Source organism: Alosa pseudoharengus, unplaced genomic scaffold, assembly GCF_046254945.1.
Source record: "Alosa pseudoharengus isolate Yale_2024_CS ecotype anadromous, Long Island Sound unplaced genomic scaffold, YU_APseudo_1.1 YU_APseudo_1.1_scf_2, whole genome shotgun sequence".
Classification (NCBI taxonomy): Eukaryota; Metazoa; Chordata; class Actinopteri; order Clupeiformes; family Clupeidae; genus Alosa; species Alosa pseudoharengus.
Window position 1 is genome coordinate 43,849,065 of NW_027468663.1, and position 22,149 is coordinate 43,871,213.

Sequence of the window (22,149 nt, forward strand, 5' to 3'; positions counted from 1 at the left end):
ATTGCAGTGGTCTATGCCTCGTGGGCCTTACTGGTCTGAGCTTTTCTTGCAGTTACAATGTTGACCAAATTAAGGATAGATAGACCTGATGTAAAGATGAACATTACTCGTACTGATTTAATGCTGGAATTTTAACTTGTGTCTTCAAAGCGTGTTGTGTGAATACTACTTCATGCATGACTTGCTTTGTTGTTGTTCTTGGTCCGTTGTGAAGCTGATGTAGGAGCACTGGAACTGTCAGCAATACTGCTGAATGAAATGACATCTGTGAGAGTTGAACAAGAAACTAAACACATTTTTAAACAAAATGTTCAGATTCTAATGCTGAAACCTAAAAAATAATTTGTTGTACAGCCAGCTCTGCTTTCCTCTTGTTTTCTCTGCTGTAAATGTCCAAGTTACATTTAATTTCTCCATGTTGACATCAGTAATGTACTGTATTTTTTTTCTTGGATTTTACCATTTATCATATTAATAAAAATGTTTTTTCAGGAAGGTCAGTTAGAATGGCATGAGTGGTTAAAGTGAATATAATGGACCAGTAAGAAATATGGTTAACCACCAGATAACAGTCTTGTGAGATACTTGTGATATTTTATCACTTCATACAAGAAATTGTATGAAAACGAATCCTAGATACATTACAGATGTTGATACTGCCAGACTTGTATTATGGTCTGTATCCTTTAAGAGAATTTGGCATTCCAGATTACTGACTGTTACTGCATTTGTTGGTTGTTAAGTGACTTAGTTACTTTAGATTGGGTCACTATTTAATTCAAGAGAGCACAATTGTTTACTATTAAATTTAAGAGAGCACAGTTGATTGATTGTGTGCATTGTCAGTAAACGGTAAACCATTTATGCAACTTCACGGTGCAAAATGCTTCCCGGACTTTATTTGGACAACAGCACATCTAAAGAGCCCGATAACTATAAATAACACTTCTGTTTTCAATGTGAAATTGAACAATTTGATCCATGTTTAGGTTCAAATATGCCTACATACACACAAAATTAAAATAATTTCAATGTTCAGGATAAAAAAAGTGTTTAAAATGTGAGGTATCCAAGTGTTTCCAAAATAACACTTCAAAGTTATGAACACATCTGTGAATTAGCTGTAAAACATAAATGCCTCAGCAGTTTCCTTGATGTTGTTGCTCTATATGGTGGTGGTTGGTGGACACTCTTCAAAGTTATTCCAGCTTTTTTAAAAATCTTAAGATTTTTCTGAGGGGGGAAAATATATTTATATTATATAGTATTTTGAGCAGAGCTAATAAAAATGCATTTGAAAAATGTTAACACAAGTCTACACAAAAGCACAAATGGTATCATTACATGTAATACTTAGAGTAGAGACACATTTGGTGACTACTATGTATATATTAATTAGATGTTGTGAAATGTTCAGTATCAAACTACAAAGAATACATTGTCAACGTAATTGCCACAGTGACTGATGTGCAGTCTTCATCATCTCTTGTGTTTCTAGTGACTAGTGCTAATTGAACAAGACTGTCTGAGTGTAAATGTTTGGGGGGGATACTTACTTTTCTGGTTTTGTTCCTTTGTGAAGGTGATGTACGAGTACACTAAACTGCCAGCAATACTGTTGAATGAAGTATCAATACATTAACGTTGGAGAACGCATACACTTAATTGCATTTTTAAGCATATTAAGCTGTTTATCTTGACTCAATTTGATGGGCTAAATAATAATGTTCACCAAAGGTATACAGGTGTCATTAAGACTAACAATGTCCACTGTGATGCATCACTTGTAAAAAAGCAGTCACTGAAATTATCTTTACCTAATATTTAATCCAATGAAGTTAACCCAGTTAAAGATGTAATCTCCGCCAAAGAACATCCCCATGTAGGTAACCAAAATATTCTGTAGAAAGTGAACAGTGATATTTTAGACATGCTATTAAAGTTCTCAAAGTTTAACTTTAGTCTAAATACTGTACATGCTACTTACTTTGATGCAACCCACAATAGTGGTTGTCAGTGCAGAATTGTATTGAGTGCAGAGCACAATGGAATACATTAAAACAAACCTGCAAACATTAAAAAATAATTTTGTAGGTTACAAAAGAATAAATCAACTGCACACTGTTGACAAAAAAAAACACAATATTTTTTTCACTACAGTAAAATATTTGGCCTTTGACCTAACTTTCTAGATACCATTGGGTGTGGTTTTTTGATAGGAGAAATGGTCTGTGGCACAAAGCCAATGTTTAACTGTTAGTCATGTTTTCTACTAAGTAAAAGAAGTGTAGGGAACAGGACTGGCTAAAGTCAAATGGCACTTTTTGTGTTCCTACCGTCCATGTTTCACAATATGAGGTGATTAGGTGATTAGAATTCAATGAATATCAATACAGTAAATTCTGACAACAATGTCCCAGCAGAAAAAAATATGTTTACCCCATAACAGATGACAGTATAAACTGAGTAATGAAGAGAAAATCTGACCAGCCATCATAATCCAGCGCCTGAAAAAATGTTGAAAACAGATATAAAAGTATACTATACACGTGACACACCAAAAAAAGTAAAATGATGCATATTCAAACAGCTTTACCTTTTGCATGTCCCCAGTAAAAAACGCAAAAGCAGTAGTGGGAATGAGCATGAACAGTGCGTTGTAGTATAGTAGCCCATACTTGCCCAGTTCCTGAGAGAACATTTACAAGATGGACTGAAACATTTGTGTGTATCATTAGAAACCATCTAAACATCACATTGTCATCTTTTCACAAAAAACCAAAGGTCATAATCTTATTGCATTATGCATCATGTTTTTTGTTTTAAAAAAAGTGCTTATGTCTACTATAACAATGTAATTCTGTGTATACAATTCGTATATATTTATTTTATTTTTTATTTTATTTTTTCAGAGCCAAAACAAACACGTCAAGTACTGTAGTTGTGTGCTCATAAGGTGAAAACAACCACTAACCTCGGAGTCAAGCTTTTGCTTCATATATGCCCCATTGGCCGCAGTCAATACATTGTTGACTGATATGAATATGTAGCCTTGCAGGTCAAAGGCCAAATCAGAGCTGCAACACACAGACCATGTCAAAACAGAGATATTCCACTCATTTACCCACTCCACATCCCCTTCTACTGAACCATCAAAATAGTTCATACACGTTTCTCTGTGGCTAATGATTCATTTCTTTTCACAGATGGAGAGCCTACCTTGCAGCAACTAAAGCTCCAAAAATCATGGCAAGTACTGTAAGCTGAATAGCCTGAGAAAATGTCTTTCTGAAAACATAAAGATAAGTTCATTGTTAGTTTATATAGTTTATTTTTGGTTTTGATATTTCAGGTAAAAAATGGAATGAAAACATACTTTAGCAGAATCCCCTCTGCCAGCATTGTAAACAGAATTGAGAATCTTCTGAGCACTGTGAACATTGGGAGACTTGGAGACAAAAAAATAGGCTACATGATAACCAAGTAGTACTTAATTTCAAATGAACAAAAGGTCTTTCTCCACTTTGGTAATGCTGACCATGCAATGAAAGTAGTGTTTCAAAGATTACACCCACCTGTTAACAGCTTGCACTTTAATCTGACTGCACTGTATGATGTAGGCCTATTTGTCCTTAATAAAAGCACTAAATAGTAAATACTGTATCTAACACCATATATTGCAATAACGGTGTGTTGATACACACGTAATGCATTAGACAATGATTCCAAGAAGTTACATTCATTCCGACCATAAACTGTTTGGGGTAGGCCTACTTGTGTGCAGTGTAGTGTGATGTCTTACTTCAGTTGTTTTGTCCCAAACAGTCCTGATATTTGATTACCGACATAAAGAAGTGGTAGAGGAAATGTCTGCATGAAGAATGATTTGTTTGAAAAACATGATAGTGTTATTGGCACAAGCGTCACATTTTGCTCTTGCAGTAAAATAACGATTATACTTGCAACTGATCTATGGAAATCTACTACTCTTGCAAAAAAATCTAATAACATTTTTGTTCAGGCTATGTGTGACAAGATTTGATCTCTATGGGCTGGATGCTGATATTCTGTGACTCATGTCAGAATACAAATGTATTCATGTGACCCAGAAGCCACAAGCACAGACAAATTACACATAAAATCACATGTGATGACTTCAGAGCAATAGTGGAGAGCAATGATGCCATGACATAATGGACAGTATAGGCTGTTAAGACTGTAATAGGGCCACACCTTTTTGTTTACTTGCAATGAATGAAGGTGTCTCACTCACCTTGCGTGGTATGCTTTTATCAAAGTCAGGGAAAGTTATCACTTTGAACGTTTTTCCCATCCCCAACACAATGACAGTGGCCAGCATCTGAGAAAAAACAATCAATCACTGTTAGAATGCCTGGCCCTGCAGTTTTATCCTCAAAGGAAATATTGCTGAATCACGTACCTGTCCAATTCCCACACAAAGCGACGAAGGGAATCTGCAACAAACATTTGCTGCGTCAAGACGTGCATTTTTTTTTTCAATGCTACCCAGTGAAATTTCTCTACGACTCAGCAAAAGTAGGTTTATGATGGCTTTATAGTCCGCTAATATCAAATTCAACATGAAACACCATTGCATTGCACAATCTTGGTGACATATTGCCATACATTTTTAGTCTGGGCAAAAGTTTCGCCTAAGTTTTTAGCCTACCTGTAATTCGTCAGGACACTTTTGTTCACGACAACAATAAAGAACGAGCTAAGTCCATAAAACCCAGCTGCAAAAAGTTTTAGAAAAGCAGACGTCATGGTGGAGGCTTTTCTTCTCTGCCCAGCATGCAAGGCAAAAGCCACATTGACTATGTTCTGACTTCGGTGCTCCAAACTTCCGCAACAATATTCGACTTTAGACTCCCATGTTCTGTAATCGCAGAACGGATTTCGCTTCTGGTCACTGGATTGGTTTAAGAGTGACGTATCCGCTCACGTGATCTGAAGTGTTCCCTGTATCTCGCACCATACTCATGTTTTTATATGTTCTGAGGTTAATGTACTCACTAATTTACAAAAGGGCAGTGTTTCTCTTCTCCCCTAAGTTGACAGGATTCACAGAACTTCCTCTAAAGCTATTTACATTAAAGGTTTTACCATGCTTTCTCAGGAAGGCTAGGAAAGTGAGTAGAACAAGACTGGCAGACCTGTCAAGTGCAGGGTGAGGTCCCTGCGAGTTTGCTAAGATGGGAGAATGACGTTTTGCCACATTAAATGACTTGAATCCTTCTTGGATGAGACCACCACACTTATAGCTACGAAGCTATTATAAAGTAAATAACATAGGCTACATCTGATTTAGACAAAAGCAACAAATGAACATGAAAGGAGCAACCCCTGATGAAATACCTGGTAGTAGATAAGAAACATGTAATTATTCTTTTTGGGCAGCTTTTAAAACAAGCAACTAGTGAGAATTTCATCATTGGATAGGCGTGCCCATGTTCCTCCTATCCTCTTATTTCGCCACCTGAAAATGTCCAAGACCGAACCAAACAACACATTTACAGCAGTGAAATCCAGTACAATCTGTGGAAATAAAACCAATACAAGTGATGTTTTCTCTTTTTAAAACCACTTTTGACACCAATCCACACACTACTCACGGTGGTGTACATTTAACACCTCTAAGTACTTTATTGAACAGGGATGTTTGCAAGTCTCATTTGTCCAAAACAAAATAAAATATATCAATGTCACCCATGTCTGCATGACCAATACGGCTCTTCGATTGAGAATCAAGATCTGAAACTTTTCACAAAAGAACACAAGTGCTTGGGATGAGAGTCAATCTACAGCCCTGGAATTTAATTTTCCCCATTTCACTTTCCTTGTGTTCCATTGTTCTGTCTTAACTTAATACGCTTTTGATCACACGTGAGCCAAGTGATACTGCCATTGCCCAGGTGCAATATCAGACATCCAGATATGGGCAAGACTGGCATTTATTCTTTTAATAGCACTCTATTGTTCCACACTGAATTATTGTAATTCTGAGAAATTAAAAAAAGGAAAACAAAAGGCAGAGACCACAAAGAAGGGGGTGGGGGTTGGGTCATAAAAACAATCCTCATTGTACTGTTGACAATTCGTGCGTATATGCGATAATGGGATATGTTATTACTAAGTGCAAGATAAATCCACAATATAACCTAGAAAATAAGCACTACAAATTATCAACACAAAACTAATTCAAGGAGAAACTGAGTTGCTTTACCTTGGGATCTAGGTTTGGGAGGATACGTTCATGGTAGATGAGTACTTCAAAATATAAGTCCTTATCATTCACACACTCACTCAATACACACGTACACACACTCAAACACACAACCAATCCTGCACACAAGCGCACACACATCCACACAAGCACAAATATATATACACACATTTCTTTTTCTGATAGTGGTCCTAAGGTTTCTATAAGACAACCATTACAACCTACAAGGACCAGCCTAAATTTACACTGGTCCATGGCTGCCTTTACAAGACCAGGGACACATCTCAACGATGGTCAGGGACAAGCACAAGTACTAAGACCACTGGTCCACACAACGACAAAACAAAGCTGTCAAAAAAGAAACAAGAAAAACAGTAGCATCTGCTTTCAATGGCAAGCGCTGAAAGAAAAAAAAAAAAAACAGACCAAACCCCACACGGCTGGATAACACCATGTCAGGGTTTTCAAAACTGTACACACAAGTATGCCTGGTCTTCTACAATTAAATGATTGGAAAATGGGAATGGAGGTCTTACTCCTGGAATATCACATCGCCCAACATTCCCCTATAAGTTTAGCCCAATGGTGATCCCCGAAATCCTCTTAAAATTTTAAAATCATTGTGTGAGGGTGGCGAGGCCAAAATGCTCTAAGCATAGCAGGAGCCAGCAACACACTTCAACTGTTTTGGAAATGCATACATTCAAGCAGCAATAAAAAATAAAATCATGGAGAATGCACAATCTCTGAAAAAAAAAATACTGTATGAAACATCCCTGCTATCATGTTTCTAAATACAAAAACTCTACCAATAATTTGCTTCAGTGTAACAAGAGAAGTCCATTTTGCTCTTTTTTTAAATTTCCTTTTAAAAGGGGTAGAATTCAGTCCTCAGTGTTAATGGTATTTATGACAGTCTGTATCATGGTTAAAATCTTTTTTTTTCCCGTTCTCTTTTTTTTTTTTAAGAATTGAAGGATCCGTAAGCATGCAAGCCTCGTAGAGGAGGGCCCGGAGGGGCATCTTGGGTGGCTGGTATCAGTGCTGGGATTTAGGCCAGGGCTGGGAAGGCCTCTGGGTCATCCACGTTGGGAACAGACACGCCACTCGCCTGTGGGCATCAAATGCAGAGAGACCACGTTAAAACACACCTTTAATCCAAGATGATGTGTCACTGAATATTATTATACGGTATTCTATATACCCAGATACATTTTGGAAAAGCCGTGGGTCTCAAGATGGGTTCTAGCTGTGCCAAGCACACAAAATCAACAATGAGGCTACCACACACTAAATGGATGAAACAAGACTTCCAACTGATGTCATGGTATTACACCCATGTACAATTAATTAAGCTAAGGGTGTTGTGCCAGCAATGGTATGGCAGAATCAGTTGGCATATCAAAGCCTTCCTGAATCCAGCAAGGAGAGGTCAATAACTTTCATGTTTATGTTTCTTAGCAGACACTTTTGTCCAAAATGACATAATAACAATTAACATTACAGCATCATTAAAAGTAGTCCATCTATATTGCACAGATGTCATGCGACAAGAGAATTGCACTGCTATTATTTAAATTTCGTAAAAAAAATAAGAATCCAACACATACTTTGTAATTGTTCCCCCCGCCCACCTTCTCAGATCGACCTCCGCCACGGCTTGGCCGGTTGCCGCCACCACCGCCGCCTCCTCCTCCTCCTCCCCCTCCTCCTCCTCCTCCTCCTCGGCCGCCCCTGCCTCCACGGGAGCCCCCACGGCCACGCCCAGGGCGGCCCAGGTCTCCAAAGTTGATCTCCAGCTGAGAGGTGATGTCATTGGCTGGCTTGCGGAAGTGATGCTCTCCTGCTCCATCGTCAGCACCCTGAGAACCAAGACAAAAAACATGGGCCATTGAGGGTGGCAATGGGTAACCTGCACAGGTCTATTGACATTAACCACAGGGAGCGGTTTATTGTTTTCATTTAACCGAGCAACAGTAACAACACCGTTATGACCGTTAATTCAAGTTAACCATCATGGATCTATGTCCCATGCAGCAGTATTAATGGGTCACTGAAACATTATTCACACAGTGGAATATCACAGAGAGACTGTAGCAGCGTGGCCCTCACCTTCTGGTATGCCTCGGCTTCAGCTTCTCCAGAGTCAATCAAACCACCACCAGCTTTCTGCATTACATCAAGAGAGTAAATGATTGCAATGATTCATACACCTTAATATTTATTTCAAGGACCTTATGAGATGAGCTAAGATAAGCTTACAGAAGAAATGAGTCACACCCCATTAGTGTAAACTACACAGCCAATACACAGACTTGGTGTAAAGCTCTCCCACAGATTAATAACTGACACATGAAAATGTTAACCATAAACCTGACTTGTGTCCAATCAGAGCCGTATATATAGAGTTTGGTGGCCTGGGTGCCATTCCGAACTTAGTCCCGCCCACAACATTTGAGGTCAGGACGTTCGGTCTGGCATTACTCCATTGTGGAGCAAGTATGCTCGCCCGAGATCGGGTGGACCAATCAAATCAGGCTTTACGATGATGGACAGGTGAGCAACAGCGCCTGGTCATCACGTCATCTGAGCACGCTTAGATTAGGCTTATGTTTGAAACAAAAACGCTGTGTCTAGAAGAATACGGCTTTTAAGACCCCATATGGAAAATGCATATTATTTAATGAGATTTTATCACTGAAAACGATTATTTCTGAAAACTTCGGCCAAAGTTGAGATGTGGGAAAACTCATGGTTTCACTTTCATCAAGGGAAAACAGCACTGTTGCATTGCGACATGTTCCCTCGTTCGTTTGAAATCTCTGATTGACCACCTGTTCGAGGGATCTGCTACAGCCTTTCCCAGCTGTTTAACATGTTTGTAGCATATCAGTGTTCAACAGAATTATTTTTAAAAACGGAGGGGATATAGGCTATCAGTTTTTTCCTAATAGCCTACCCTACTACGTATCATTTTGATTTCGCTAATGAGTGTTGTAGGCTAGGAGTTGTTGACGGCACTAACTTTTACAAAAGACTAGAAAACAATGTTAAGGCATTTGTGGAGAAGAAGGATGATTCATGTGCTTTCTTCCTACACCTCACGGTAAGCTATTTCGTTGCTCTGATTGGTTAGGTCTATCCAATTAAGTGCAGAGGCATTCCCCCCCTGTATCGGTTGAAACACGCCCTATATATTCTGACTAAATTGAGTATGACTACGTCAGGCTAAGAGTTTGGCCAACTAGGGAATCAAATGGGCGCTATGTTGGATACCAATATATCTGTATTGGCCTTTTACATATTGACAAACGTTGATAACAATTGTATGCCTGATATAATGGTGAAAATAAGCAATTTATTTCAACATAGCATATTTGCCCCATTGGGTTACACTGTAGTCATCTGACATTGGTATCCAATAGGGCTGCATGATTTGGGGAAAATATCTAATTGCGATTTTTCTGACAGATATTGCGATCGCGATTTTTGAATATCAATGAATTGATTCAGTTCAATATTCTAATGTCGCTTTAACTTGTGCCACCCCTGATTGGTGAGCACGCCTGGGGCACAAGAAGCACAGCACCCTCGACCGACTATGAAGCTCACCAATCAGAATTTCTGTGCCCCTCCCACACTGCATAGACCCACCAACCAGACGTGGCATAGACAAGGAGGATGAAATTAATATAAAAGTCAGAAATGTGACAAAAATAACTACACACGATTATTTTATAGCTTTTGCGATTAAGTAATTGCGTGCGATTACGATTGCGATAACTGTGTAGCACTAGTATCAAACATGGCGGAGTTGGCCAAACTCTCTCAATATAATGTCCAAGGTGTGTCTAGCGCCCACTATTGTGAGAGAAGAGAACACGCTCTTACCACAGCGACATCCTCGCTCTTGGACTTGTGCAGCACGTATCCCTTCTTCCATTGGCCGTCGTTGCCTTCGTTGGGCTTGCGGATGTTGAACTCTACCTTGGTGCGCTCCTTGTTCTGCATAGCTTTCCATTCGTCCAGGGTCATTTCCTTGGGTCCCTCTTCCTTCACTTCCTCCGCTTCATTTTCCCTTCAGAAATAGATGAAAACACACAATGCCCAATGCTTAAACAGTCTCCTCCCCTCTTAACAACATGATTCACACTAATTTCTTCACAACCACAAGACAGACCCGCTGTGTGTCCAACCATACTGCTCGTATACATTGGGGTCATTGCGTTGGGGCATATTAGAGGCGCACACTCACTTATTTTCAGAGTCAGCAGGCGCATGCTCCTCTCCTTCATGGGTTTCCTCATTGGTAGCCGTTGCATCCTGTTCACTACAACGCGAAACACAGCACACCATTCACGGCCGTGTCATTCTTTTCCACTAAAGCATTTCTTTGCTACTGGTTACTGCTACTGAACATGCAAAACAAAATTGTAGACTTCACAACAGAGAAATAACAGTGTTACATGGCTGAAGATACATCGGTATAGATGCTATAGGGAAGACTAGATTACTTTTACTGATGAAAGTCTTTGGAAGGGGAAATAGATGTGAGCAACAAACATACTTAGCTTCATCCTTCACATTGCCCCAGTTGTGCGATCCACTCCCACCACGCTTCTCCTCAGATTTCTGCCTGTTGGCATAAGGACAAAATGTTGCAGCTTACTTTGTAAAAACATTTCTGCATCCATTCAAGCCTGAAAAAAACACACTGTAGTTCAGCAGGAAAGCAACACTCCTGAGACCTGAGACCAGACCTGAAGTCCCATCAATACATGTCACTTCCAACTAGGGGTGGGCAATATACCGAATATACTCGATATACTGCAGTTTGCTGTATCTGAAATACATTAAAGTGCTATATCACAAATATCGAGTATTTCACCGTCATCATTTGCTTGCTTTAGCATTTCGTGTCCCATCTCTCTGCGGGCAGATTAGGCTACTGTCTATGAGTGCATCTGACTCAAACCTGTCTCAAAACTAAAAAACACAACCGTGTCTTATTTATCAACCAATAACCAAACGACTAATTAAGAAATGCACCACACGGTACCTTACCTTCTATCCGATGTAAGCCATCATCATTCATATGGAGACATATCAGTGACAGATTGAAACAAACTAAATGTATTTGGAAAGTTCACTAAAGCCATGAAGCCATGCAAAAACTCTTTTTCCTGAAGAGTAAACAGACAGAGAGGCCTTTCAAAGAAGCAGGGGGCAGAAGAAGAGCCAAATAACAGGCCCTGATGAATGCTTTGCAAATAGGCTGAAATAAATTAATTGACATACCCTATTTAGGTGTGTTGACATTTTTGCATGCACACTTTTCCCTATGATAAATTTTCATAGTAGGCTACTGGCAAGAATTCAAAACTACTTTCACCCCTGCCTTCACATGCAAATATAAAATGACATGCCAATATAAAATAAAAACCACCTGTGAATAACCAAGAATGTTTTAATGCAGATATTATGTTCAGGGATGGGACTGGTATGATTTTTGCAATGTAAGCACATAATGTATCGGAACTCCCCCTATTTCCACCGGTCCCGTATTTCCACCGTCTTGCGTGTATGTGTCACTTAATATCCATTTCTATACAAACCAAGACAGCGGACTCCTAAAGAAACGCAACCACCCACAACATAGGTGTATCTAAATTAGTTATGTACCAAAAATGACATTTTACCGTGACTCGAAGAGCTGTAAACAGTGTTGTAAGGCTGCGTGTACACAACCGCTTGGAGCTCCAGTGGAATTTGAATTTCACAACGAGAATTCTCAGTCTAACCGTTCATGAAACGGTGTAAATAGGCGACCCATCAGGCCAGCACTATAACTCCGAGCGTGGTAAACAAAATCGGATATTTCAGGCAGTAAATGCTCCCGTTAAGAACCAAACCAGATTTTGTTCAAATCTACACACCTATGGCTACTGAAAAATGTAAGGTTCATTTAGTAAATGTTATTTTGAAGTGTTCTAAAACATCGTTGTTTTAGAATTTCTGAACAAAAGTGGTGATAATTGGGGGTGTTACGATAATAATGTAATTTATGTAAGCACATAATGTAATCTAAAAACTGCTGCCCTGAAAACAATGCAACAAATCTGGTAGCTAGTATTCTGTCTATAATGGGGTGGAATGGAAAAGTGACCCTAAACTTTAGTCTGGTAGTGTAACCCCAGCGATCATCCATAACTTACGTTTTGTCACTGCTACTGTGTCGGTCAAATTCGCGTTTGCCACGTGAGTCAAAGCCATCACCCCGTCCCATTCCACGTCCTCGGCCGCGCCCCCCGCGTCCTCCGCCACGTCCACGTGGAGGCCTGTCTGCAGAGGGTCTACAGAAGGGGAAGGGTTACAGTTATGAGTGCATTAGAGAAAGAAATGTCCCATAAATGTCTTGGGTAGTGGTCATTTATCTAGGCACACACAACTTGTACCCATGCTACTATTTTATATTGATTTAAATTAAATATTTGTCTGTCTATATCCCGCCAACCCACGTGGCATTTCTACATAATTTTGCAGATTTGTAAATGGCTCCCTTTCTATGCAGGTGCAATTGCCACATGACTGAAAACAGCGTGTATAACACTCCATCCAATATGTTTTGGAGAAAACAATACTTACTTGTCCACTGGGAATTCGCCTCCTTCTGGCTTGTCTTCAGCTGGTTTGTCAAAGCGTCGCTCACGTGGGGGTCGTCTGTCTGGCCTTCTGTCACCTTGACGACCCTCCCCCTGACCTCCCTGCTGCTGGGAACCAGCCTGTCCTTGCTGCTCTTGCCTCCTACCAACTCTCCTCATGCCTAAAAATAGATCACAACCCCAAATAACTCCAGATCACAAACGCAAGGTATGTGGAATGCATTCCAAACGTGTTTTAGCGTTTGGTAATTCATATGTAAACAATATCCAATTACTAACAGTTCCCATCAAGATCTCTCAAATTTAGCATTGTTCACCGAGACAAAAACACAGGGGAAGAGCACAATATTTTCAGTTAAGTTATTTTGAAAACCTGTGTTGTCATCTGACAGACATAGGATTGACATATTGTTACGCAGAGCTAGGAAATGAGCCAGCACCACACACACGGCAGACCAGACTTAACGCCTCTTGAAACAGGTATATCAAACTTGCATTTCAACTCGAAAGGAATGTATCGTGCTTATTACAACAACAACACACACACACACACAAAACAAGCTAACGTTAGTGTGCGACCATTATAACATTAAGACTGGACTGTTGCTTTAGATGCCTCGATCACTTCCAAAGCAACACAGCTTGCGAACCTGGTAGCCTGAAACTCGAAACAAAATACGGGCTACATTATCTTGGGCGTGATAATGTATCGCTGGCTACTTGGCTCGCTTGCGTACTGGCTAACGTTAGCTAGGTGGCTATCCAACTAAAACATCCTGCTTGACAGTTATAGCTAGTTTGGTAGCAGCTAATGTTAGCTAGCTATCAAAGCAGTCGAGTCAACACACTGCGTGTAAACATGCATTGACGCACATATCTAGCATCACTTGTCAAATCACCAGTCTTTGCCATTCTAGTAGACTGTTGAAAGGGAGGGAGTCGACAGTATAGGAAATAATTACTTCAAGTCAAACTATATTGAGATGTCCTCTAACTTGTTCATAACATCAGACAGGAACCATGTTGACCTCATGATATTTTTTTCACTGTGGATTCATCCACGTTTTAAGCTTAGCTGCAGAAGTATTTCAGAACAGACACTTACCCTCCTTCTTTAAAGGTACTGGAGCCTGCAAGTCCTCCTTCTTATCGAGCAAAGGGTTCTTCCTATCTTTTTGTGACTCTTTCTTGGGTTGCTTGGCAGCTTGCGCCGCGGTCTTCGTAGAACCAGAGGCGGCCCCATCTTTTTTCTTGTTCTCTGCAGCTTTGAGTATTTCAAACGGGTCCGATTCATCATCCAATAGTTGGTCGAACCGATTGGTTACGACGCAACCAAAGCCTTCTTGCAGATGTCCGGGCATGATGGCGCCCCTTCAACGGGATTCTCCTCCGATTCTACGAGGCTTGATGCGAATACTTCGGGGTAAAGCTGCCACAAGATGGCCAGGGAAGACACCTCCTTCTCTTCCGGTACGCTCAACATCCGGGACATTGGCTTTGGCGCCATGTGGGGTATGTAGTTCCAGAGAATTTGTCAATTCAAACAGGTTAGACAAATTTATTTTACCTTTAAGTCCAGATTTTATTGAAGTTTTTTTGTCTCAACATGAAAATTATATATTTCTTGTACAGTTTTGAGACTTGGACTCAAGAAATGGTGAGACTCATCTGTTCACCTTGCACAACAGCCTAATTATATATTTTATGGTTTGTAGCCTAGCCTGTATAGCCTAGTCTATTTTTTGTTCAAAATTCATATTATTCATAGTTGATATTTGATGTTGTTATTATTTATATTGTTGGTAATATTGTTATGATGCTTGTAGGCTCATTATTTAGTAGGCCTGGCTTTAGACAAAAGGTCTGCCAAATACAGGCCTATAACCTATGCAAATTGGATGTAATTCGGATTTAACGTTCCCAAAGGGGCACGCAAGTTTCTGAGTGTTTTTGTAAATGAATTGCAATTAGGCTACTGAAACAGCCTACATTCCGTGATGCCGCTCGGTCTAAAACCTTGCAGTCTGTGGACTGAATTACTAACAAATTAGCAGCTCTTTCGCAAATGGTTCAGCAAATTGATCCCATGCAAATAGCTTAATCTAAACAAAAATATAGCCTAAGTGCCTTCAAAAATAGGGAGCGCGTGGATGGGTTAATTGAATGTAGTCAGGCTTGTAGCCTTCTCAACTCTTATCCAGTCTATTTTTGAGTGTCTTTCTCATCTCTGTTTGGCTGGGAGGGGGTGCTAAAGCTGAGGACATGCTTGCATTACAGTGCTACCCATTTCAGTAGGGCAGTTATATCTTCGATTCGCCCGAATTTGTAAGCGGTGGGAGCGGCCACTTTAAAACAAGATAACTGCAGTTTTGACCTTGCATACAAACGCGATAATCAAATGTGACTACGATATCATATTGGCGAGCTGCAGACACCCAGGAACTTTATGAAGATTACAAAAATATCATGCTATTTGCCAACCCACTGGTCACGCAGTGTCGGATATTTCTTGTGCTGGTTCTCTGTTGGAGAGGCGCTCCATCCCCAGCGCTTTCCGCGGGGTGCCCTGAGCGGTGCGTGTGCGACGAACAACTCGTTGTCCAGTGTTCGGGACAGCGACTATCTACCTTCCCAACCAACCTGCCCCTTGCCACGCGGCAGCTAATTATTTCCAACAATAATATGGATGAGCTGCCAGCCCTGCAGCTAAATTATTTATCCGATTTGGTGTACTTGGACTGCAGCAGCAACTCAATCCGAGAAATATCTGAGTCCACCTTTGGAAATCTCCGCAAGCTTGTCTACCTGGATTTGTCTTACAACATGTTTGTAAAGATTGAGGACCAGACATTTGGCCCCTTGGCAAGTTTGGTGATGTTAAGGTTAACGGACAATCCTTTGCTTTCAGAGATACACCCATCGGCGTTCGTTGAGAACGTTGCGCTTCAAGTGCTTGACCTCAGTCGAAATAATTTGACCATGCATAATGTTACGTCGCTGATAACTCTACCTGCTCTACGATCGCTCGGTATAAGCGGGAACCCATGGAACTGCGCGTGCGATATTGAGGACCTTTGCTTGTGGATGCAAATAGACACCTTTAGATTCCAAGGTATGCTTGTCTGTAAGTGGATGTCAGAAATGTTGGCAGGTAGCCTACATTTGTCCTCCTTAGGCTACCCAGATTAAACATAGCTATAAACCAATTTTGTGTGTTTCAGAGAAGGCTATTGGTTGAATCTGACCCCATATGAGCATCAGTATAGATAGGCTAGAACTTCAGCAGTTTGTTTGCCTGAAGTTTTCTGCAAGAACTCTTAATTATTCACCAGGATCTCAGTTTCAGAATGCGTAATTCAATATGCCTAGGGTTGGGGTAGTGTCACCCAATTCCCCTAGACTGTAAAATGTTGCTCAGAGAGAAGAAGCCTCAAGTTAATGCCTCTCCTATTTTCTTTCCCAAGAAAAACAAATACATCCAAAACACCATAACATCAAGCCCCCTCCCCCATTTGCGAACTGATTCCCTAATGTGCTGGCCTAGTTGAAGTGCCTAGTTGTGCTGGCTGTTTCTATTTGAAAGGACACAGAAAGAGAAAGTAATATGCGGTAGATGATATCATGCCATATTGTCATTCATGTCTTTTGGCTCCTATGTTGGGAAATAATATCCCAGACAATCCAAAGAGAAAATGAGAGCAAAGGAACCTAGCCCCTTTTCAGCACTGAAGATTAACATATCATTATGTAAGCAGAGGCTGAAAATAGCTGTTTTTGACAGGGACGGTTTGAAGTCAGCTGTAAGGCGGTTGAGTTTAGCAGAGGTACTTAGCACATGATGGGCTATAAAGAAGATTACAGTTCACATTTTTCTGAGTTTTTTATTTTTTATTACAGAATACTTAATGTAAGCATGCAAATGGAAGGCTTATGAAAAGCAATATTATGACATTATCATAAAAATTGATTTGCATCTCAGCAGTTGCCTCTCAAGCATATACTTTCCCAGTGAGGTATAGACACATGAATAATCTTCTATCAGACAGAAACACAGCATTTCAGATGAGAGGGGTATATGACTAATTATTATCATATCAGTTAGGTTATCATGCTAAACAACAAGTCTCCTTACTCTTTTAAACTGATGTGCAGTTGAAGTCTTGATGTAGATCATGTTTATTCTCCTGAATCATATCACTGAAAGTATAGAAAGAGCAGGAAATATTTTAAGAGACTATGTAGCCTACCGCATAGAAACTCCAATTCCTGCTTATAAATTCCACAGAATGTCCAAAATTAGTGCCACAACATAGTATCTCAATCCACACTCATCCTCATATGCAGTGGCACAAATATGTGTACTACTTCAGTGACCCAAATCTGCAACAACAAGTATTCCTTGTGGCACCCAAATGTGTGTGTGTGTCCCCGCATTGCCACTTTGACATTACACACTGCTAATATGTCTATTTTACATGTGTGTGAGTGTGTGTGTGTGTATGTAAAATGTCTGCACACAAAATGCTGCTCCCAAACTGATTTAATGCACAGATGCACATGCCCACAATTAGTTCTCATATGGGCTCGGTTGACAGTTGCAGCACCCCTTATGGATGGAATTTCATGTAATTTGACCTTGTGACCAATATACCTCAAAGAAATATGTAGTCTTGGGCACAATAGTTTTAGGAAATCTTTCTTTCCGAACTTTCATTTGCTTTTGGTCTCCGCAGCTTTTAGAGGGGTCCCTAATCCTTATCAGCCTACTGGGGCTACATGCTAGGGCTGGGCGATAAAACGATAGCGATATGTATCGCAATAGACAATCGATATCAATAAAAAAAATAAGTACATGCAATTCCACCAGAGTAGGCGATAGAAGTACCTCAACACAGACTCTCAATGAGTCTTTGCCCCGTGCACACACACTCTCTCTCTCTCTCTCTCTTTCTATCTCTCTCTCTATCTCTCTTTCTCTCTCCCCCTGTCAACAGGCACATCCCTCCTCATGCACATGTAATCCAAACATGCAAGACGACTGGCTAAATTGCTATTAAATCCGGTTGGCATCATTAGCACGCTGCACGAATTTGTTCAAAAATGTTGCATTCAAATTGACTGCTAAGTTCTAATCATCTCAATCCCGATGCAAATGGAAAAGTATTTTCCAAGACTCAAACGGGCTTGTCCCAAGGAGAAAAAGTATTTATTTGAAACTTGAAGGAGAATTCCGGTGTGATTTTGACCTAAAGTGTGTTGAAACATAATACGGAGTGTGAATGTACTGTATGTCTCATAGCTCATCTCGGCTTGTCCCCTGCACTCAGAAATCTGGCGCTAGTTAGCCAATGCTACCAACAGTTTTTCATTGGGGGGTGCTTCGGGCATCGGCCTAGCCATGCAAATAAATCACGAGTACGAACGAACAGGTATGATAAGGGATAAGATTCCAAAAATAATTCAGTGGAAATGCATGGATTCAGTTGCTTCCATGCATTTCCACGGAATTATTTTTGGAATCTGATCCCTTGGCTTATCATACCTGTTCATTCGTACTCGTCGCTCCACTTATCGTGACTAAATTCAAGATGGCATCGAACGGTAAAATTCCTTAAAGTACTGTCTGTATAAATCGTCTTGTAAATAAACTACCAGTGCTTTTTCAAAGTTCTTAATGTCTCGTTTTAAATGGCAAGGCCCTCGGAAGTCTACCAATGAAGTATGGAGCTACTTTGAGCCTCGTAAATTGTGTAAAACAGTGATTTATTTGCATGGCTAGGCCGATGCCCGAGGCACCCCCAACGAAAAACTGTTGGTAGCATTGGCTAACTAGCGCCAGATTTCTGAGTGCAGGGGACAAGCCGAGGTGAGCTATGAGACATACGTTCACACTCGGTATCATGTTTCAACACACTTTAGGTCAATATCACACCGGAATTCTCCTTTAAACACACGTGGGGAAACTGAACAGTCTAACCAGTAAACTATGATAAACTAGCAAATTAAATATTTCCAGGCTTCAACCAGTGCTGCTTTTCATTCAGACTTATGTGCACATTTATTTATTTGAGTGTTTTTCATGATTGTGTTGTTATTTCTTTTCCCTGTTTGCTTTGATTGATAACTGAGGTGATTAAAATCAGAGGAAGGTTAAAGGACAAGTTCGCTATTTTACACTTAAAGCCCTGTTTTCAGATAGTTTATGATTAAATCGAACGTTTAAGATTGAAAGTTGGACACATGCTGCTGTCCTGAGAATTTTCAGTTTCTGTGGTAGCACCCCCCACCTCCACAACGGCTGCATAGGTACACTGGAACAATCCTTCCTAAAACGCATTAAACTTTCATTTACAAAGACGTGAAACTCACCGAGTGGTCAGGGGTGTTCACTAATATGGTCACACAAAAATCGCTGCAAAAGATGGTTTCCAACAGGTGTTTTACCATTCGTTGTAAAACTGTGGAACTATTTTTCCAAACGCCTCACACCCGTACATTCTTCCGTTGAGAGCTTGAATAATAGACACTCCAGCCCAATTGGTGGCGATAATGCAGCTTACACCGTACACTTGCCAATTACAACCAAACCACTGGCATTTCATTGAATACACAGAAGAAGCAGAAGATCGCTGTTTGAAGTATTTTGCAACAGACAGCTAAAAATGGGGCGATTTTGTGCAGTTTCGAATTGCGGGAAAATTTGTGGCAAAAAAAGTTGTCACAGACTTCCTTTCAACGATCCAGAAAGGCTAAAGTTGTGGCTGGAATTTCTGGGGTTGGATGTGAGCACACCTGTTGAGGATCTGCAGAAACGGGATCACCGTGTCTCTGCGGTCTGCATTTTACTGAACTTCGCTGGAGGTCGAAAGAATTTGTAATGTCCATAACCTGTCATGTTCACATCATAAGCCTAACACTAACCCTAGCCTACATGAATAATTTGGCTACATGATTTTGTACGTTTACAATTTTTTTGGCTGTGGAACTTTCATGATGAAAGCCTACGTGAATCATTACGTTATCATTCACATCGTGCAAGTTCCAAGACATTTTAGCATTAGCCATGGACGTGACAATAATTTGGATAGCGTAGCCTACAGTATGATACCGCGACTGCATAAGACTACAAAAAGAATACAAACCCGTTTCCGGCGGCGGAGTAACACATCCAATACAAGTCAATAGAGTTGGACAAAAACTACGATAAAACCTGTTGGAAAGCATCTTTTGCAGCGATTTTTGTGTGAGCATATCAGTTAACACCCTTTACCACTCGGTCGAATTAAACGAAAGTTTAATGTGTTTTAGAAAGATTGTTCCAGTGGACCTATGCAGCCGTTGTGGAGGTGGGGGGGGGGGGGTGCTACCACAGAAACCGAAAATTCTCAGGACAGCAGCATGTGTCCAAATTTCAATCTTAAACGTTCTATTTAATCATAAACTATCTGAAAACAGGGCTTTAAGTGTAAAATACCGAACTTGTCCTTTAAGTTTAAAATAGTCTTTAAATCTTTTTTTCCCTTCTGGTCCTTATCTAAAAAAAAATCAATAATTATCGATATCGACTGATATGAAATGCTTATATCGTGATACAGTTTTCAGCCATATCGCCCATCCATACTACATGCCCACCCAGTTGCATGTGCCCCAGTGTTTCAGTTTCCCAGGAATCACCAACCAAAAACTGGCGGGATAAAAAACATTTCTCACAAAACATATGATTGTGATGCATTAGTAGCAGTCATAATAAAGAAAATATTAAATCAATTCCAGACCATAAAGAGTAAAGCCTGAATGGCTAATTGTGAGTGCATTGCTAATTGTGCACTAATTTGAGCTGAAGGATTTTTGCTCCTGAATGTTAATTTGGTTCTCCCGTTTTTGACCGTGTGCTTTTCTTCCAGATGAGGGACAGACGGTGTGTGAGGGCCCTCCGGACTTGCGGGGCCTCCGTCTGGCAGAGCTGGGTCTTCATCTGCGGACGCAGTGCCACCCAAGTTTGGGTCACCAGGACTATCTGTTCTTCATAGCTATTGGGTTTGTCATTTTTGCAGCCGGCACTGTACTGGCCTGGCTAACGGGAGTGGTGATGGTGGTTTTCGAGCGTTATGTGAAAAGGGAAGACGGCGAGCTTGATTCAGAGAGGGAAGAGGTGAAAGAGGAAGCAGGAGGATGACCAGAACTTGTGGGAAATCTAAATGAACTATGCAAGACCATCATGAAGTTTTTCTCAGTCGTTTGGTGCTTTTCTCAGATCAGAATGGAAATTCTCATAACTATTAGTTCAACCTCCACAACATTTAGTCATTTGTGCACATCATAGTAGCAATTTCTCCTTCCTCTGAACAAATTGCAAATGCTTTTGAACATGTATCAGTTGCTTTGTCATGTCAGTCAAAATGAACTATACTACTTATGGATGCTGAATAGTCGTTCCCAATAAAACGAATAGTCTTCATTTCATTGCTTGAGTCATTACATACAAAATTGGTGAACTAGTTATCAAATTCTGTCACAATGCTGTAGAATTGCAAAGAGCATATACAGTAAAACTGTGAAACGTACATATTCAGTGTCTTGTACTCACTTACTCCCCTAACTACAGCAATTTGTAACTTTACTTTTGTAACTTAGTTTTCAAATGGCTCTACAAGTACTGTATAGTGCTGTCTCGGGCATTTTCAGGTAGTGTCACCGAGTTCTGACCTTTTTTTGCATGGGAAAACACTGAGAGCATAAACTGTCGTAATGAAAACATGACAAAGCCATTTGACTATCTTGTTCATAAATGATGGTGTCAAGACTTCTCATTTTGATGACACTGGCAGTTTCATTGACATAAATACTTGCTTTTGAGGAATGGACTATCCATTTTGAGCAAGTGACGTGCTTTTGCAGATTATACACTAGGTTTTGCAGTTTGCACTAATTGTTTTGAGAAATGCACTAACTGCTATGCAAATGTTAATAGTGATGTGAGAAAAGCACCAAAGCGACTGAGAAAAACTGTAACATTTGCCAGAGACTGGAGAAAAAAAAACTCTGCCCCTTCTTCCCCCAGGCTGAGGCTTCTGAAGCATCTCCATCCATATGGCTGATATATTGGAAGCTCTATCCCTAAAAACTGTCGTATAGGCCTAATTAGCAAGACCTCTGAACTGTTACCCAGGTTGTTAAATAAGGCTATCTTCAGTGGGGCCTGTAGGACTACGTGACCACAGTAATATGCACTTTTTTAGC

The 22,149-nt window shown here is 40.3% G+C and overlaps 3 protein-coding genes across 5 annotated transcripts; 1 reads left to right on the forward strand and 2 right to left on the reverse strand.

Moving 5' to 3' along the window:
* Positions 1-582: 582 nt before the first annotated feature.
* On the reverse strand, positions 583-4,993 carry LOC143134603 (nucleotide sugar transporter SLC35D2-like). The gene is made up of 13 exons (XM_076295113.1): positions 4,691-4,993; positions 4,442-4,475; positions 4,274-4,360; positions 3,803-3,870; positions 3,377-3,448; positions 3,220-3,288; positions 2,975-3,077; positions 2,597-2,689; positions 2,440-2,507; positions 1,988-2,066; positions 1,818-1,900; positions 1,557-1,615; positions 583-1,233 (listed from the first exon to the last, which is right to left on the reverse strand). The coding sequence occupies exons 1-13, from the start codon at positions 4,786-4,788 to the stop codon at positions 1,223-1,225; spliced, it is 924 nt and encodes a 307-aa protein (XP_076151228.1). The 5' UTR covers positions 4,789-4,993; the 3' UTR covers positions 583-1,222.
* A 650-nt stretch (positions 4,994-5,643) lies between these two features.
* serbp1b (SERPINE1 mRNA binding protein 1b) lies at positions 5,644-14,367 on the reverse strand. 2 transcript variants are annotated; one of them, XM_076295112.1, is made up of 9 exons: positions 14,015-14,367; positions 12,893-13,070; positions 12,463-12,600; positions 10,815-10,883; positions 10,503-10,577; positions 10,139-10,325; positions 8,360-8,416; positions 7,882-8,109; positions 5,644-7,358 (listed from the first exon to the last, which is right to left on the reverse strand). In XM_076295112.1, the coding sequence occupies exons 1-9, from the start codon at positions 14,268-14,270 to the stop codon at positions 7,299-7,301; spliced, it is 1,248 nt and encodes a 415-aa protein (XP_076151227.1). In that variant the 5' UTR covers positions 14,271-14,367; the 3' UTR covers positions 5,644-7,298. The 2 variants fall into 2 exon arrangements, with proteins under 2 accessions (XP_076151227.1, XP_076151226.1); XM_076295111.1 differs by having other exon boundaries at positions 7,858-8,109.
* LOC143134604 (leucine-rich repeat-containing protein 52-like) lies at positions 14,295-21,367 on the forward strand. 2 transcript variants are annotated; one of them, XM_076295115.1, is made up of 2 exons: positions 14,295-14,421; positions 20,814-21,367. In XM_076295115.1, exons 1-2 carry the CDS (start codon positions 14,349-14,351, stop codon positions 21,083-21,085), a joined length of 345 nt encoding a protein of 114 aa, XP_076151230.1. In that variant the 5' UTR covers positions 14,295-14,348; the 3' UTR covers positions 21,086-21,367. The 2 variants fall into 2 exon arrangements, with proteins under 2 accessions (XP_076151230.1, XP_076151229.1); XM_076295114.1 differs by lacking the exon at positions 14,295-14,421 and adding an exon at positions 15,146-16,021.
* The last annotated feature ends 782 nt before the right edge of the window (positions 21,368-22,149 follow it).